The sequence below is a fragment of the Salvelinus namaycush genome, chromosome 23, assembly GCF_016432855.1.
Source record: "Salvelinus namaycush isolate Seneca chromosome 23, SaNama_1.0, whole genome shotgun sequence".
NCBI classification, from domain to species: domain Eukaryota; kingdom Metazoa; phylum Chordata; class Actinopteri; order Salmoniformes; family Salmonidae; genus Salvelinus; species Salvelinus namaycush.
Window position 1 is genome coordinate 3,939,597 of NC_052329.1, and position 19,309 is coordinate 3,958,905.

Below are 19,309 nucleotides of genomic sequence, written 5' to 3' on the forward strand. Positions count from 1 at the left end.
GGCAGGCAGAGAGTGGATGTATGATGTGAGATCAGTTAGGGCTTACAGTCCTTGTCTAACCCCCAATTCTCACTTGTGTGGCTGTGGGTACGAGGTTTGGTCCCTATATAGGCCCAGGTTGTCATGACATCACTGCAGACAAGGTCTTACTTTTCCATTTTTTTATTGCAGTGCATTCTCTAATGAGTAGATCTTAGTTGGAACAATAGCAAAGCCCTTACCCGCCTCTGTTTTGGTAAAAAATTAAATAAAATGTGTCTGGAAAAATGTAACCACTCTCAGATTAATAGACAGAGAGAAGAATGCAAGGACTGACCATCCATGATATTACATGTATAGTTTTAACCATGTTGTGAGGCTATACAGTGTTTGTTTACATTTACATTGTTTACAAACATTGGAGTAGAATGAGTTTACATTTTGGGTTCTGATGTGGTATGACAGTTAAAATGAGCTTTTATAAGTTATATTCTTATCGAATCAATGGGTATATATAATTCATTTAAGTCCAAAAATGGATGTAGCAACAAATGAGTCTAGCTTTAAAGGGATCATTCACCCCATAATCAAAGTGGATGTCAGACATTTTCGTACCAGATTTCTCGCTCAACAGTAGGTGGCAGTGTATGCATTGCATTAGAACAAAGCTGTGTCGTATTGTCTGTGTGTGATGTCACCACAATTTACACCGGGGGAGGGTAGTAATATATTGATCTTTTACTGCAGTGGGCTAAATCAGGGTCACAGATGTTTATTGGTAGTCTTAAACAAATCTACTTTGAAACAGAAATGTACACCTTACACACATGGTTATGGGCTTAAAGAAAATATGACACCTGTACCATGTCAGATATAGAGTTGAAATGTATTACATTTTGAGTTTACTTCCCAATATTACACTTTATTTATTTACATCACAGAAGACTGAAGTATAACAAAATCAATTGACATAGAAACACCAGATTATTATTTCAAAATGTATAATGTTGATTAATTATGAAATTATGAGAAATATTAGTAACATTCCACTCATGAGGCCACTAGAGGGAGATTTGGTCATTTGACTGCAGGAAAGTGCTTCAATACCTTTGTATAGGCCTCCTAATAAAATATCATGAAACAAATTACAATCACTTAAAACACAGTGTGAAGTGTGTTATATTGCGTGGGTTTCTTATTACCTATCATACATATTGTCTGCCATAAAAGTCCCAGTCGGCCTCTCCAAGCCACTGTGAGTGTTTGGTGAGGGAGGGGTGCAGATCACGTGAAGTCCACGGAGATACCAAATTAAATCAGATGAAATGATGACGAGACCAAGGAGTATAAAACAGAACAACCTGAACAGGCTGTGTGGGAGGATATTAGCTTGTCTATGAGCAGGAGGATCTCTCTGCATCTATCGGACCAGTCTGAGGATGTCTCTTCTTCTGTGGTGGTCCCTATACTACCCTGTCTCTATTTCCCCTCTGACAGAAGCCACCTCTACCCAGCCAGCCTGCTCCCCGCAGGGGGCCTTTGAGCTGCCTGGGTTTTCAGCCCAGGGTGACTTCATGATGGGGGGGATCTTTCCCCTTCACTACCGGGTGGAGCTGCCTGGCACGGACTACACCCACCAGCCCCTGGCAGCACTGTGTCAAGGGTGATCTGACTCACAGGGGGCCTGGATGTGTGGATCAAGTCCTACAGTTCTCTTTCTCTCTCTCTCTCTTTCTCTCTCTCTCTTTCTCTTTCTCTCTCTTTCTCTATGTGAGCTGAGTTACTGGGGGCCTGGATGTGTGGCTCAAGTCCTACTGTAAACAATAAGAGTTTGTGGAGAATAGGTTCTGATTGCCAGGTCCCATTGAGGACCTTTGACCTCTACTGTGAACTCTTGTCTACTGGAATCTCCTCTCCTTTTCTGTGTTTTCCTCCTAATCCCTTAACACAGTGTTCTGTGGTGGGATTGTTGCCACATTCATTGAGATCACATTTCTCGGTCTAGTTGTGTTGTTCAGACCAGACTGACCATCAGTGGAAGTGGAAATGGGAAAACATTCTCTCTCTCTCTTTCTCTTTCTCTCTCTCTCTCTCTTGCTCTCTCTCCCTCTGTTTCTCTCTCTCTTTCTATCTCTCTCTCTCTCAGGTTTGACCCGAGGGCTTTCCGCTGGGCTCAGACCATGAGGCTGGCATTGGAGGAAATCAACCAGAGTGAGCAGCTGCTGCCCAACCACACGCTGGGCTACAAGATCTTTGACTCGTGTGCCACGCCAGTCACGGCTCTGAGAGCAGTGTTGGCGATGCTGAACGGACAGGGTGAAGAACAGAGCCCTATGTGTTCTGGTGCCAGCCCGTTAATAGCCGTGGTAGGGGAGTCTGGCTCCTCACAGTCCATTGTTTTGTCCAGAACTCTGCAGCCCTTCAGAATCCCCATGGTGAGTGATGATGTTTTTTTGTTGCAGGGTTCAGATCAGGGTTGTAGTGCTGCCAGAGCTCACCGGAACCTTGCTCCTCCACTTCTCACAGTGGTACCTGTTTACTACAGTTAAATCCAAGCTGAATCAATATCTGCGAATTCACATAATTTTCTATTAGTACTCTACAGAACTGAATAGAGTAAAGTGACTGTTAGATCAAAAACACCACTTCATTTCTTATGAGATTTTAGGATGGTAAGCTGAGTGGTCACATTTCTTTTCTCATCCGGCCTAAACTCAACATTGTGCCACAACGACTGGACCATAATCCAGGTAAAGTAAGCCTATGCTATTTGCTACCACCATCTGCTCTCATTTGCTCACGGAACCACAGTTAGGCCCTACATCATTCAATAAGATCTAAATGTATATTCGCATAAGACTGATTAAGATCAAATGATTGGATGGTTCACTGGTAAAACGAGAATAATTATCATTCACGATTGACAGATGGCCTCTTTTAAAATTACGTACGTCTAATTTGGTGTTTGACGGAATTAAAAAACATAACTATTTATTGAGACAATATGTGTGGGTGTGGCCAGACATTGCATTTGGAGGAGGCCTTTAATGCGTATTCTAAAATGATATTCAATAGGCTGCATCAGTCAGTACAAACTTTGATTGAGAAATGATGACATTATTATTTTAGATGTGGGCTCCGGTACCTCAGAAAGTGGCACTACACCACTGGTGCAGATGAAAAGGCATTTCTTGTTTTTAAGTTAAGATCCACTGTTGAACTAGGGGGAACTATAATAAAATTCAGATTCTGTGGATCAGTATTCATATTAAAAAATGTGAAATTATTTTAGTGTAAAAAGCTAATCTACTATTCAAAAAGGGTGGTTTGTCTGTGACTCTGAACACAAATTTAAAAGCGCTTATCAGCAAGTTGTACCTAGAATTACATAATTTGTTAACAATTGAATTAAATATGTTGTCTTTTGTTTATGACTAGTGTAAATACGATTAGCGCTCTCATAAATAATACATGACTTGTATATATATTCATGTATTTTACATTTTATAATAATGGTATATGTGGTTTACATGCACACCTTGAAATTATTAAGTGAAATTAACGTTTGCTTAAAATAGGTGTTCTATGTTCTTTCAGATCAGCTATTTCTCCACCTGCTCGTGCCTGAGTGACAGGAAAGAATACCCGACGTTCTTCAGAGTGGTTCCAAATGACGACTACCAGGTGAAGGCCATCGCCAGTCTGCTTCAGCGTTTCGGCTGGAAGTGGATTGGTGTGATCCGCGAGGACCACGACTACGGCCACTTCGCCCTGCAGGGCCTGAAGAGGGAGATCCAGAACACAGATGTCTGTCTGGCCTATGATGAGATGATCCCTAAAGACTACAGCAGAGAGAGGGTCCTGCAGATCCTGGAGGTGATGAGGCACTCCACAGCGCGGGTGGTGATAGTCTTCTCTGGGGAGGGAGAATTATACCCTTTCCTCAAGGAGTTTGTCAAGCAGAACATCACTGGTACCCAGTGGGTGGCCAGTGAGGCCTGGGTCACTGCCAATGTGCTGGCAGAGACTTATCCATTCCTGGATGGGACTATTGGCTTCGCCATCCGCTCAGGGAAAGTCCCAGGGCTCAGGGACTACCTGCAGACGGTGAACCCCCGCAGGTACCCCTCTAACCCCCTGGTGCAGCAGCTGTGGGAGGCTCTGTACGGCTGCTCTCCCTCTCTGTCCCCCTCCAGCCCCCTGATGCCACCCTGCTCAGGGCAGGAGACTCTTCTGGAGCAGCACTCAGCCTACATGAACACCTCCAGCCCCAGAGTGGCCTATAATGTGTACAAGGCTGTGTACGCCATCGCTCACTCACTGCACAACCTCCTCCACTGCCAGGCTGGGGCAGGACCCTTCCACAACCGCTCCTGCGCTCACAGCACCAACGTTCACCCCTGGCAGGTATGTGTCAATTACTTACTAAAGTGGGGGGGGAAGCATATCATTATGTAAATAACTAAACAGATGAATGTTGAAAACATTTTGGTGTGTCAACAAATGTGTCAACAAATGTAATTAGATGTAGTTAAAGAATGAGACAATTATTTTCCTCTCATCATAGCTCCAGCAATATCTCCAGGACGTGTCCTTCAACGTATCTGGAGAAAATATGAACTTTGACCAGAAAGGGGACGCCATCCCATCCTATGACCTCATCAACTGGCAGAGGGGGCCAAACGGAGGTCCCCGCTTTGTCACAGTGGGGCTGTATGATGGCTCAAAGGACTCTGGGAAGGAGCTGGCAATCCAGCAAGAGAAGATAGTGTGGGCGAGGCATCACAGCAAGGCAAGCTGCTCACACTGTGTATTTAACCACATCAGATGCCAACTGTTGACGTTGTGTAGGGAGTCCTGGATGTAAGTTCCTCTGCATGGTGAATGTAAACATATTATTATAGTTATTTTTAAACAGGATTATTTGTCCTGAAATATTTTTGTTTCTCCAAAGCTTGTATTGCAGGTCATCCAGTTGATGCGTTCCAATGCTTGATGTCCTTTTCTTATTCTCTAACCATCCTACTAGAACTGTCAGTGAGATTTCTCCAATGATCTCATATTGAGTGCCCTCTAGTGGCTGGAATAATATGAGTATTAAGGTAGCATTAAATAGTCTGAAGATATTGATCTTTGATTTGTTCAGCTGGTGGTCTCCGTGTGCAGTGCCAGCTGTGCTCCAGGATCCAGGAAGGCTGTCCGTCGTGGGGAACCTCTGTGCTGCTTTGACTGTGTACCATGTGACAGCGGCAAGATTAGTTATCAGACAGGTGAGGACAGATATACCCTAATCAATATAATGACTTACCTGTAGATTAGTAATCAGACAGGTGAGGTCTCTGATATACCCGAATCAATATAATGACTTACCTGTAGATTAGTAATCAGACAGGTGAGGACTGATATACCCTAATCAATATAATGACTTACCTGTAGATTATTAATCAGACAGGTGAGGACTCTGATTTACCCTAATCAATATAATGACTTACCTGTAGATTAGTAATCAGACAGGTCAGGACTCTGATTTATGTTAATCAATAGAACAACTTTCTTTTGGTAAATGTTATAGTCTCTCTAGATTCAGTTGAGTGCACTATGTACATCCTGTCCATGTGTTGTGTTAGAAAAGGCCAGCAGCACGTCCTCCTCCAGTCGTCTTATTCCTGTAGCCTCCTTTAACCCTAAAAAAGTATTTTTTGTTTAATAGTGCCAACGGGTAATACCCCAATTTACCCCAAATTGGTAATGATTGCAAAGAGACACTGTCTGTCAAGCAGTAACACTTTTTTAATTTTATTGACCATTTTGTAACACGAGAAAATGGTTTAAATTCCCCAAAATAAGCATATATTTTTACATTTTCACACATTTTATTTTTTTTATTTTTCATGTTTTTAACATATTTTGATTTGATTTGATTAATTATGATCCCCATTAGCTACAATTAGTCTTACTCGGGGTCCGACACATAACAAAAATACATTACAGACAAAAGACGATACAATTTACAAACATTTACATGCATGCAGTATATGTGTTGATAAATATGATGCATTTCATCCACTTGTTATGAAGATTTGTCTGTTCTTCATTCAAAGTGTTCTGTAATACTCAGAGGCTGAGAAATTGGCAATTGAGTTAATCTGTCATACTGGTGCGACTTTTAAGATGGTCACCGATATGGGCGATATAGGCGATAAAAATGGCCACCGATATGGGCGATATAGGCGATTAAGATGGCCACCGATATGGGCGATTAAGATGGCCACCGATATGGGTGATATAGGCGATTAAGATGGCCACCTATATGGGCGATATATGCGATTAAGATGGCCACCGATATCGGCGATATAGGCGATTAAGATGGCCACCGATATGGGCGATATAGGCGATTAAGATGGCCACTGATATGGGCGATATAGGCGATTAAGATGGCCACCTATATGGGCGATATAGGCGATTAAGATTGCCACCGATATGGGCGATATAGGCGATTAAGATGGCCACCGTTATGGGCGATATATGCGATTAAGATGGCCACCGATATGGGCGATATAGGCGATTAAGCACCGGTGGCATCAGACTATTAGCTCTAACTTTGGAACGCTATCAACTCAGTTCCAATTGCATCTGAAAAATGGGACTCTGGACTTGGTATAGATACACTGACTGGAAACTAAACATGTATTTATAGTGCCCCCCTAGTGGCCAAATCTGGGGTGGCTCCATATATCTATATACAGTATGTAAGGATACATTCATCTACTTCTCTGTGCCAAATTTGATCACAAAGTTTAACTTTTGAGTTCACATTTTCAGCTGAGCCACTATGCGTGTTTAGTATACAAAGACATTTCAGAAGGATAAAAAATAAAAGATTTTTTAAATTATGACAATTTACCCTTGTTGGTACTTTAAGGGTTAACCTATGTACACCAGTCCCATTTCTGCCACCAAATGTCACTTACATGTAGAATATCGCATGACTGCATCACATACCCAAAATTCCTAAGCTCTTCCTCTCTGTTTTTCTGTGTAGATTCTATAGACTGCAAAGAATGTCCCGAGGACTTCTGGTCAAACACTGATGGAACAATGTGCATCCCCAAAGTGGTGGAGTTCCTTTCCCATGATGCAATGGGGATAGCCCTGACTGTGATCGCTGTAGTGGGCGCCTGTCTGACCGTGTCCGTCCTGGCAGTCTTCCTCCATCACAGGACCACTCCCATCGTCCGCGTCAACAACTCTGAGTTGAGTTTCTTTATCCTTCTCTCCCTGACTCTGTGCTTCCTGTGCGCACTGATGTTCATCGGGGAGCCCACCTCCTGGTCCTGCATGCTGCGCCACACTGCCTTCAGCATCACCTTCTCCCTCTGCATCTCCTGCATCCTGGGCAAGACTCTGGTGGTCCTGGCAGCCTTCACTGCCGCCAGGCCTGGGAACAACATTATGAAGTGGCTGGGGCCCAAACAGCAGAGGGTCATCATATTCTCCTGCACCCTGGTTCAGGTGCTGATCTGTGCTGCCTGGCTCATGGCTGCCCCTCCCTACCCTTCCAGAAATATCCAGGACCAACGCTCTAAGATCATTCTGGAGTGCAGTGTGGGCTCCCAACTGGCCTTCTGGTGCGTTCTGGGATACATCGGCCTCTTGGCCTGTCTGTGCTTCATCCTGGCATTTCTGGCCCGGAAACTGCCAGGCAACTTTAATGAGGCCAAGTTCATCACTTTCAGCATGCTGATCTTCTGTGCCGTGTGGATCTCCTTCATCCCTGCCTATGTCAGCTCTCCTGGGAAGTACACAGTAGCTGTAGAGATCTTTGCCATCCTGGCCTCCAGCTTTGGGCTGCTGTTCTGTCTGTTTGCTCCAAAGTGTTACATCATCCTCCTGAAGCCAGAGAAGAACACTAAACCACATCTCATGGGGAGGAAATAAAAATGCATAGATTAATGAGGACACATTTATTTGTCATAGTTCTCAGTTTACTTTTGACCTGCTGTAAACCCATAAATGAAATAGATGTTTATAGTGTCTTCGGGACATTTTTGTGGAATGTGGCAAGCTAAAAATTATATATTTTTTGGTTGAATTACTGTACCATTTTCCTGATCAAAGATATAGCTCACCCAAGTTAGCAAATTTTATGGTTACTGTATCTAGAGCAGGGGGGGGGGCAAAGTACGGCCCGCGGGCACTTCAATCCGGCCAATTTCGTGGAATCCAATTGTTCGTCATAGTCTTGTCCTATCGCTGCAACTCCCGTACGGACTCGGGAGAGACAAAGGTCTGAAACGTGCTTCCTCCGAAACACAACCCAGCCAAGCCGTACTGCTTTTTGACACAATCCCCACTTACCCCGGAAGCCAGCCACACCAATGTGTCAGAGGAAACACTGTACACTTGGCGACCATGTATGCGCACGCCCCGCCACAGGAGTCGCTAGAGCGCGATTGGACAAGGAAATATTGGCCTACCAAACCCTCTCCTAACCCAGATGACGCTGGGCCAGCTGTGCGCCGCCTCATAGGTCTCCCAGTCACGGCCAGCTGTGACACAGCCTGGGATCGAACCCGGGTCTGTAGTGATGCCTCAAGCACTGCGATGTAGTGCTTTCGGCTGCAGCGCCACTCAGGAGGCCTCTGCAAATACATTTAAACAAACAGTTGGTCCCCAAAGACATGCGTCACTCCATTGAATTTCAAAATCCCAATATGGCCCTCGAGCCAAAAAGTTTGCCTACCCCTGATCTAGTGAGAGGTTTAGTCATGCTATAGTCATGACACATTTTTGTTTTAACAATGATTGTTTTATTATTATTAGACAGTAGTTATTAAAGATGTTTTCTTTTTTTATTGTTTAACTTAGCAATTTTACTGTGTTATTTTCCTTTTCATATTATTCTGGTTACTAAGCATTGCTTTTTTGTCAATTATTTGTCCTTTGAAAACAAAATGGTGCATCTCAAGAGATTTCATCCTGAAAACTGTCAAATAAATATAGAATTAAACGCTACAGCATTTGAATCGTGCTACCAGAGGATTTACACACTATAACGCTAATGCTATGTGGTACAGTGGCTTGCGTAAGTGTTCACCCCTTGCCATTTTTCCTGTTTTGTTGCCTTACAACCTGAAATTAAAATGGATTGTGGCAGGGTTTGTATAATTTAATGCCTACCACTTTGAAGAAGCAAAATATTTTTTTATTCTGGAACAAACAAGAAATTAGACAAAAAAACACAACATTGAGTGTGCATAACTATTCACCCCCCAAAGTCAATACTTTGTAGAGCCACCTTTTGCAGCAATTACAGCTGCAAGTCTCTTGGGGTATGTCTCTATAAACTTGGCACATCTAGCCACTGGGATTTTTGCCCATTCTTCAAGGCAAAACTGATCCATCTCCTTCAAGTTGGATGGGTTCCACTGGTGTAGAGCAATCTTTAAGTCGTACCACAGATTCTCAATTGGATTGAGGTCTGCGCTTTGACTAGGCCATTCCAAGACATTTAAATGTTTCCCCTTAAACCACACAAGTGTTGCTTTAGCAGTATGCTTAGGGTCATTGTGCTACTGGAAGGTGAACCTCCATCCCAGTCTCAAATCTCTGGAAGACTGAAACAGGTTTATCTCAAGAATTTCCCTGTATTTAGCGCCAGCCATCATTCCTTCAATTCTGACCAGTTTCCCAGTCCCTACCGATGACAAACATCCCAACAGCATGATGCTGCCACCACCATGCTTCACTGCGGGGATGTTGTTTCGGGGTGATGGGAGGTGTTGGGTTTGCGCCAGACATAGCGATTTCCTTGATGGCCAAAAAGCTCAATTTTACTCTCATCTGACCAGAGTACCTTCTTCCATATGTTTGTGAAGTCTCCCACATGCCTTTTGGCGAACACCCAAACGTGTTTGCTTATTTTTTTCTTTAATAAAGGATCGGCCACTTTTTTCCATTTTCACCTAAAATGACATACCCAAATCTAACTGCCTGTAGTTCAGGTCCTGAAGCAAGGGTATGCATAATCTTGGTACCATTTGAAAGGAAACACTTTGAAGTTTGTGGAAATGTGAAAGGAATGTAGGAGAATATAACACAATAGATCTGGTAAAATATATTTTTTTAGTACAATCATCTTTGAAATGCAAGACAAAGGCCATAATTTATTATTCCAGCCCAGGTGCAATTTAGATTTTGGCCACTAGATGGCAGCAGTGTATGTGCAAAGTTTAAGAATGATCCAATGAACCGTTCAAAATGTTGTATCAAGACTGCCCAAATGTGCCTAATTTGTTTATTAATAACTTTTCATGTTCAAAATTGTGCACACTCAAACAATAGCATGGTATTATTTCACTGTAATAGCTACAGTAAATTGGACAGTGCAGTTAGATTAACAAGATTTTAAGCTTTCTGCCAATATCAGATATGTCTATGTACTGGAAAATGTTCTTGTTACTTACAACCTCATGCTAATCGCATTAGCCTACGTTAGCTCAAACGTCCCACAGGGGACCAACCAATCCTGAAGAAGTTTTAAGCAATGGCTTTTTTCTGGACATTCTTCCGTAAAGCCTAGCTCTGTGGAGTGTACGGCTTAACGTGGTCCTATGGACAGATACTCCAATCTCCGCTGTAGAGCTTTGCAGCTCCTTCAGGGTTATATTTGGTCTCTTTGTTGCCTCTCCTTGCCTGGTCCGTAGGTTTTGGTGGGCGGCCCTCTGTTGGCAGGTTTGTTGTGGTGCCATATTCTTTCCATTTTTAATAATGGATTTAATGGTGCTCTGTGGGATGTTCAACATTTCTGATATTTTTTTGTAACCCAACCCTGATCTGTACTTCACAACTTTGTCCCTGACCTGTTTGGAGAGCTCCTTGGTCTTCATAGTGCCGCTTGCTTGGTGGTGCCCCTTGCTTAGTGGTGTTGCAGACTCTGCGGCCTTTCAGAACAGCTGTAAATATACTGAGATCATGTGACAGATCATGTGACACTTAGATTGCACACAGGTGGACTTTTATTTAACTAATTATGTGACTTATGAAGGTAATTGACTGCTCCATATCTTATTTAGGGGCTTCAAAGCAAAGAATGTATTTTTTCATTTCACTTCACCAATTTTAACTATTTTGTGTATGTCCATTACATGAAATCCAAATAAAATCCATTTAAATTACAGGTTGTAATGCCACAAAATAGGATAAATGCCAAGGGGATGAATAGTTTTGCAAGGCACTGTAGCTTGGTAAACAAACTGTAATCATACCCTCATCCCTAGCCTAGACACCCCTTTATAGTACAGTATAAACTTGTGATGATGTGATGATGTCATATGCCTTCTAAACAGATGTCCAATCCAGGGCTTGTCTTGTCAGTAATGAGATGCAGAGAGACGATAGGTCATATATATAACTGCTCTCCTGCTCTCTCTCTGACTGTTAGAGGGGATAGGTGTGAGTGAGGATGTCTCTGCTGTTCTTGTGGTCTCTATCTTCCTCCCTCACAGTCAGCCCGTCCTCCACCCTAGCCACAGACTCAGAGTGTGCTCTGCTGAGTGGCTTTGATCCTGGGTTCGTGGCTGATGGTGACTTTGTCATTGGGGGTATTTTCCCCCTGCACTACAACCAGGAGATGCCAGACGTCAACTACACCTACCAACCAACAGCAGTCAAGTGCAATGGGTGAGTTTTCAGTGTTAACCAGTAATACTCTATTTGACCTGTAGCCTCTTTCCCTCATGTAGTTTCTAGATCTATTTGACTCCTTTTATCGTCACTTTCTCCTCTGTTTTTTTCTCTCTCTCTCCTCATCCTTCCTCTCCTCCTCCTCATCTCTCTCACTCTCTCTCCTCATCCTTCCTCCCCTCCTCCTCCCCTCCTCCTCATCTCTCTCCTCATCCTTCCTTCCTTCCTCCTCTCTCTCGCTCTCGCTCTCGCTCTCTCTCCTTATCCTTCCTCTCCTCCTTATCTTTCTCTCCTCATTCTTCCTCCCCCTCCTCATCTCTCTCACTAACATCTGTCTGTCTCTCTCTCTCTCTCTCTCTGTGTATTCAGGTTTGATCCGAGGGCTTTCCGCTGGGCTCAGACCATGAGGCTGGCGGTGGAGGAGATCAACCAGAGTGTGCAGCTGCTGCCCAACCACATGCTTGGCTACAAGATCTTTGACTCATGTGCCTATCCTCTGACAGGGCAGAGGGCTGCTCTGGCAATGTTGAACGGACTGGGCCAGGCTCACATGTGTTCTGGTGCCTCTCCTCTTCTGGCTGTTATCGGAGAATCCGGTTCTGCGCAGTCTATTGTCGTATCCAGAATCCTGCAGCCCTTTAAAATACCCATGGTAGGGCTCCACTGAGAGTTCAGCTATGTTAAGGAATTACCTTTTTATTATTTGACTTATCGATCAACTGCAGACTCATGATACTGTACAACCTTTCTGGTTCTCTGTGTGTGAATATGTATATGAAGAGGTAATTTCCAAAAAACGCTATATACACCAGTTGTTCACATTTATGTTTTTTTTTTAAATCAGAAGTGATTGCTTATGGGTACCTTCATGTGTGTGTAACATATTACTGTAATATTACATATTACATATCAAAGATTTTAGAAAATGTGTTTATTCAAAAAAACACTACATAGCCATTGTTTAGCTGCAATGGAATGTACATATCCTGTCTATTTGACTGTGATATGTGATTGTCTCACAGAGCCATAGATAAATGCACTTACTGTAAGTCACTCTGGATAAGACCATCTGCTATATGACTAAATTGTAAAATGTAAATGTTTTACTTACAGATCTCATATTAGTGTATTGAATTATTATGATTATGATTATATATATTACTGTAAAACCTAGCAGTCCTACTTATTTCTCAGAAAATTCGGCAGATGTATATAATTTAGCAAAAAAAAACATTTGTCTCTCTGAAATGAAACCATCAAGTGATAGATTTTAAACAAATAAATGCATCATTAAACTACCCCATGACATGATTAGATGGAGAAAAAACACAGCAGTCTCTTTAACCATTTCAGCAATAAAAGCTAATTAGCAATAAAAGCTAATTTACCAACATTTTTGAAAATGTATACGTAGCGTTTTGGAAAGAAACTCTTCATATGAGTGTTCTTGTGTCTGTGTTGTAGAAAGAAGGAGTGTTTTACTTACAACGTCTTTCCTCAGATCAGCTACTTCTCGTCGTGCGCGTGCCTCGGTGACAGGAGGAAGTACCCCACTTTCTTCAGAGTAATCCCCAACGATGACTACCAGGTGAAGGCCTGGAATTAAATAAAAAAGCATTAGGCAATGATCTCATGAATATCAGGATTCTTCAGGAAGTATTTCTGAAGTGGATCTCCCTGCAGTCAACTTAAATGGAGTGAATCAAAGTATGTTCACTTCCTGGTCTGTTATGACCTAGTTTCTGTCTAATCCTCCTTTCTTCTATTCCAGGTGAAGGCTATGGCTCAGCTGCTGGTGCGGTATGACTGGCGCTGGGTGGGGGTGGTACGTGGGGACCATGAATATGGGCACTTCGCCCTACAAGGGCTGCTGAGGGAGCTAAAGGGGACGGGTGTGTGTGTGGCCTACCAGGAGATGATCCCTCTGCTCTACAATCAGCAGAGGGCCCTGGAGATCATAGAGGTATGAAGAGAGGGAGAGAGACTGTTCTGTCCCTGACGCAAATGTGTCTTGCATATTTAAAAAAAAACGAGTACTATACAAAATTAAAGGTTATATCTCTCCCTGTCTTCTCTCTTTCTCCCTGTCTCCCCTCTCTCCCCTTCTAACTCCTCTCCCACCCTGTCTCCTTCTCTCTCCTTCCTCTCCCCTCTTCTGCCTCCATCTCTCCCACCATTACCCTCTATTATCTTCTCATCTCTCCCCTCTCCCCTCTCTCTCTCTTCTCTCTAGGTCATGCGTAGCTCCACAGCCAGGGTAGTGGTGGTGTTCTCTGCCGAGGGGGAAATGACCCCCTTCCTGAAGGACTACATGGCACAGAACATCACAGGCATCCAGTGGGTGGCCAGTGAGGCCTGGGTCACTGCCTCTCTCTTCACCACCAGCGAGTACTTCCCCTACCTGGGGGGTACCATCGGCTTTGGGATCAGGCAGGGAAATATCCCAGGGCTCAGGGACTACCTGCAGACGGTGAACCCCCGCAGGTACCCCTCTAACCCCCTGGTGCAGCAGCTGTGGGAGGCTCTGTACGGCTGCTCTCCCTCTCTGTCCCCTTCCAGCCCCCTGATGCCCCCCTGCTCAGGGCAGGAGACTCTTCTGGAGCAGCACTCAGCCTACATGAACACCTCCAGCCCCAGAGTGGCCTATAATGTGTACAAGGCTGTGTACGCCATCGCTCACTCACTGCACAACCTCCTCCACTGCCAGGCTGGGGCAGGACCCTTCCACAACCGCTCCTGCGCTCACAGCACCAACGTTCACCCCTGGCAGGTAAAGGTATTGTAACTATCTGGACCGTTTGAAAAAGAATTGAACAGATAATCTACTGTACCTGTTCAATATCTGTCTACTCGAGCACATCCATATGCTAATTGACAGCTATAGGGCTTCATACCACTCTGCAAAAATATTTTTAAAAAAGTTTTTCTGATTTTGCAATGTTTCTTCAAAGCTGCAGCACTATCTACAAGAAGTTGCCTTTTACATTTCTGGGGAGGAGGTGAACTTTGACCTGAAAGGGGATTCCATCCCGTACTATGACATCATCAACTGGCAGAGGGGCTCGGGTGGGAACATGGAGTTCATCAACGTCGGTCTGTTCGACGGAGCAAAGGACTCTGGGAAGGAGTTGGTGATCCAGGAGGAGAAGATCGTGTGGGCGGGGCATCAGAGCAAGGCAAGCTGCTCACACTGTGTATTTAACCACATCAGATGCCAACTGTTGACGTTCTGTAGGGTGAGGTGGAGGTAAGTAGGTGGAATGGGATAGGTTGGGATTTGATGAAATACTGTGATTCCAATGTAAGATGCATGTTGGTCTTGCAATGTGTCCCTCTCACATGGTGTCAAGTTAAAAATAATAGTAATGAAGACAATACATGTTATGCTAAATGTATACAACTGGTACACGGTGAACCAGCTGAAGTGTTTTCTCTGTGGTGTTCAGCTGGTGGTCTCCGTGTGCAGTGCCAGCTGTGCTCCAGGATCCAGGAAGGCTGTCCGTCGTGGGGAACCTCTGTGCTGCTTTGACTGTGTACCATGTGACAGCGGCAAGATTAGTTATCAGACAGGTGAGGACAGATATACCCTAATCAATATAATGACTTACATGTAGATTAGTAGTCAGACAGGTGAGGTCTCTGATATACCCTAATCAATATAATGACTTACCTGTAGATTAGTAGTCAGACAGGTGAGGTCTCTGATTTATGTTAATCAATAGAACAACTTTCTTTTGGTAGATTTTATATAGTCTCTCTAGATCCAGTTGAGTGCGTTATTTTTTTCAATTTAATTTAACCTTTATTTAACTAGGCAAGTCAGTTAAGAATAAATTCTTATTTTCAATGATGGCCTAGGAACAGTGGGTTAACTGCCTTGATCAGGGGCAGAATGACAGATTTTTACCTTGTCAGCTCGTGGATTCGATCTAGCAACTATGCACATCCTGTCCGTGTGTTGTGTTGATGCTGACAGACAGGGCCTTGTGTTGTCCAGCAGCACGTCCTCCTCCAGTCGTCTTATTCCTGTAGCCTCCTTTAACCCTAAAAGCACCAAGGTATTTTTTGTGCCAACGGGTAATACCTCAATTTACCCCAAATTGGTAATGATTGCAAAGAGACACTGTCTGTCAAGCAGTAACACTTTATTTGATTAACCCTTAGTAACACAAGAAAATTGTTTCAATTCTCCAAAATAAGCATATATGTAAAACATTCCACACGTTAATTGTCAAATTTGATGTTAAAAAAAAACATGTTTGTTTTTATCAGATATTTGGATCAATTTCATCCATAGCCACTAGTGTGTGTTGATAAATGTGATACATTTCATCCACTTGTTATGAACTTGATTTGTTATTCAATCAAACTGTTCTCTAATACTCAGAGGCTGAGAAAATGGCGGTTGAGCTAACCTGATACCGGTATGACCTAAAATGGCCGATATGGCTCTAACGTTTGACTTCTCGCTCTAACATTTTAAATGCTATGGGCCTATCAACTCAGTTCCAATTACATATGCAATTTCAAACTCTAGACTTTGTATAGAGACATTGACTGGAAGCTAAATAAGAATTTACATTTGAGTTATTCTTTAGTTCTAGTAGCTGCCACACCCCCCTCCCCCGGGGCCAAATCTGGAGTGGCTCCATATCTACAGTGCATTTGGAAAGTATTCAGGCCCCTTCCCTTGTTTCACATTTTGTTATGTTACAGCCTTATACTAAAATGGATTAAATAAAAAATGTTTCCACATCAATCTACACACAATACCGCATAATGACAAATTAAAACAGAAATACCTTATTTACATAAGTGTTCAGACCCTTTGCTATGAGACTCGAAATTTAGCTCAGGTGCTGCATGTTTCCATTCATCATCCTTGAGATGTTTATACAACTTGATTGGAGTCCCCCTGTGGTAAATTCAATTGATTGGACATGATTTCGAAAGGCACACACATGTCTATATAAGGTCCCACAGTTGACAGTGCACGTCAGAGCAAAATACAAGCCATGAGGTCGAAAGAATTGCCCGTAGAGCTCCGAGATAGGATCGTGTCGAGGCACAGATCTGGGGAAGGGTACCAAAACATTTCTGGTCTGCAAGAACACAGTGGTCTCCATCATTCTTAAATGGAAGAAGTTAGAAACCACCAACAATCTTCCTAGAGCTGGCCGCTCGGCCAAACTGAGCAATTGGGGAAGAAGGGCGTTGGTCAGGGTGGTGACCAAGAACCCGATGGTCTCTCTGACAGAGCTCCAGAGTTCCTCTGTGGAGATTGGAGAACCTTCCAGAAGGACAACCATCTCTCCAGCAATCCACCAATCAGACCTTTATGGTAGAGTGGCCAGACTGAAGCCACTCCTCAGTAAAAGGACCTTCTCAGGACCTCAGACTGGGGCGAAGGTTCACCTTCCAACAGGACAACGACCCTAAAGCACACAGCCAAAGCAACGCAGGAGTGGCTTCGGGGCAAGTCTCTGAATGTCCTTGACTTGCCCAGCCAGAGCCCAGACTTGAACCCCATCGAACATCTCTGGAGAGACCTGAAAATAGCTGTGCAGCTACACTCCCCATTCAACCTGACAGAGCTTGAAACTCCCCAAAAACAGGTGTGCCAAGCTTGTAGCGCCATACCCCAAAAAACTAGAATCTGTAATCCCTGTCAAAGGTGCTTCAACAAAGTACTGAGTAAAGGGAATAGTGAATACTTATGTAAATGTGATACTTGCATTTTTTATTATTAATACACTTGCAGAAATGTCAAATCTGTTTTTGCTTTCTCATTATAGGGTATTGTGTATAGATTAATGAGTGGAAAAAACTATTTAATACATTTTCGAATAAGGCTGTAACGTAAAAAAAATTGAAAAAAGTCAAGGGATCTGAATACATTCCGAATACACTGTATATCTTTTCAGGGTACATATCTACTTCTCTGTGCCAAATGCTCTGTCACAAAGTTGAAAATTGAGTCAACATTTTCAGCTTAGCCACTGTGCACCAATAGTATACAAAAGATAATATTTTTCATTTCCCTGTATTAACGTTTCTCTGTATAAAAAAAATAGTTTTGAAATTATGACAATTTACTCTTGTTGTGATTTTAAGACTTGATCTGTACACCAGTCCCACATCTGCTACCAAATGTCACTTACCTGTAGGATATCGCCTGACTGCATCAGATACCCATCAATGATAAATTCATATTCTCTTTCTTTCTGTTTTTCTGTGTAGATTCTATAGACTGCACAGAATGTCCCGAGGACTACTGGTCAAACGCTGATGGAACAATGTGCATCCCCAAAGTGGTGGAGTTCCTTTCCCATGATGCAATGGGGATAGCCCTGACGGTGATCGCTGTAGTGGGCGCCTGTCTGACCGTGTTCGTCCTGGCAGTCTTCCTCCATCACAGGACCACTCCCATCGTCCGCGTCAACAACTCTGAGCTGAGTTTCTTTATCCTTCTCTCCCTGATTCTGTGCTTCCTGTGTGCGCTGATGTTCATCGGGGAGCCCACCTCCTGGTCCTGCATGCTGCGCCACACTGCCTTCAGCATCACCTTCTCCCTCTGCATCTCCTGCATCCTGGGCAAGACTCTGGTGGTCCTGGCAGCCTTCACTGCCGCCAGGCCTGGGAACAACATTATGAAGTGGCTGGGGCCCAAACAGCAGAGGGTCATCATATTCTCCTGCACCCTGGTTCAGGTGCTGATCTGTGCTGCCTGGCTCATGGCTGCCCCTCCCTACCCCTCCAGAAATATCCAAGACCAACGCTCTAAAATCATTCTGGAGTGCAGTGTGGGCTCCCAACTGGCCTTCTGGTGCGTTCTGGGATACATCGGCCTCTTGGCCTGTCTGTGCTTCATCCTGGCATTTCTGGCCCGGAAACTGCCAGGCAACTTTAATGAGGCCAAGTTCATCACCTTCAGCATGCTGATCTTCTGTGCCGTGTGGATCTCCTTCATCCCTGCCTACGTCAGCTCTCCTGGGAAGTACACAGTAGCTGTAGAGATCTTTGCCATCCTGGCCTCCAGCTTTGGGCTGCTGTTCTGTCTGTTTGCTCCAAAGTGTTACATCATCCTCCTGAAGCCAGAGAAGAACACTAAACAACATCTCATGGGAAATAAAAAGTAGTGAATGAGTAATACAAAATGTATTTTTCCTGATGTGCTTTTGTTATTTAAAATGTACAGTTTATCCCATATAGGCCACAATCTACACTGAGTATACAAAACATTAACAACACCTGATCCTTCCATGACATAGACTAACCAGCTGAATCCAGGTAAAAGCTAAGATCCCGTATTGTTGTCACTTGATACACTTGATACATCACTTCAATCAGTGTAGATGAAGGAGAGGAGACAGGTTAAAATTTATTATGGCTGCAATCCCAAATTCAAACAACAGAAATCATAATTAAAATTCCTCAAACATACATGTATTTTATACAATTTTAAAGGTAATCTTGTTGTTAATCCCACCAAAGTGTCCGATTTCAAATAGGCTTTTTAGCGAAAGCACCACAAACGATTATGTTAGGTCACCACCAACTCACAGAAAATTTCAGCCAAAGAGAGGAGATGATTGATGATCTTCATCAGATGACACTCATAGGACTTCATGTTACACAATACATA

At 43.5% G+C, this 19,309-nt stretch overlaps 2 protein-coding genes across 2 annotated transcripts; both read left to right on the forward strand.

The window, feature by feature from the left end:
* The first annotated feature begins 1,418 nt into the window (after positions 1 to 1,418).
* On the forward strand, positions 1,419 to 7,917 carry LOC120018718 (extracellular calcium-sensing receptor-like). The gene is made up of 7 exons (XM_038961920.1): positions 1,419 to 1,642; positions 2,126 to 2,414; positions 3,577 to 4,100; positions 4,176 to 4,386; positions 4,547 to 4,747; positions 5,126 to 5,249; positions 7,022 to 7,917. The coding sequence occupies exons 1-7, from the start codon at positions 1,419 to 1,421 to the stop codon at positions 7,915 to 7,917; spliced, it is 2,469 nt and encodes an 822-aa protein (XP_038817848.1).
* A 3,526-nt stretch (positions 7,918 to 11,443) lies between these two features.
* On the forward strand, positions 11,444 to 18,803 carry LOC120018719 (extracellular calcium-sensing receptor-like). The gene is made up of 9 exons (XM_038961921.1): positions 11,444 to 11,661; positions 12,034 to 12,316; positions 13,166 to 13,252; positions 13,436 to 13,627; positions 13,898 to 14,148; positions 14,224 to 14,434; positions 14,616 to 14,816; positions 15,111 to 15,234; positions 17,905 to 18,803. The coding sequence occupies exons 1-9, from the start codon at positions 11,444 to 11,446 to the stop codon at positions 18,801 to 18,803; spliced, it is 2,466 nt and encodes an 821-aa protein (XP_038817849.1).
* Positions 18,804 to 19,309: the final 506 nt, after the last annotated feature.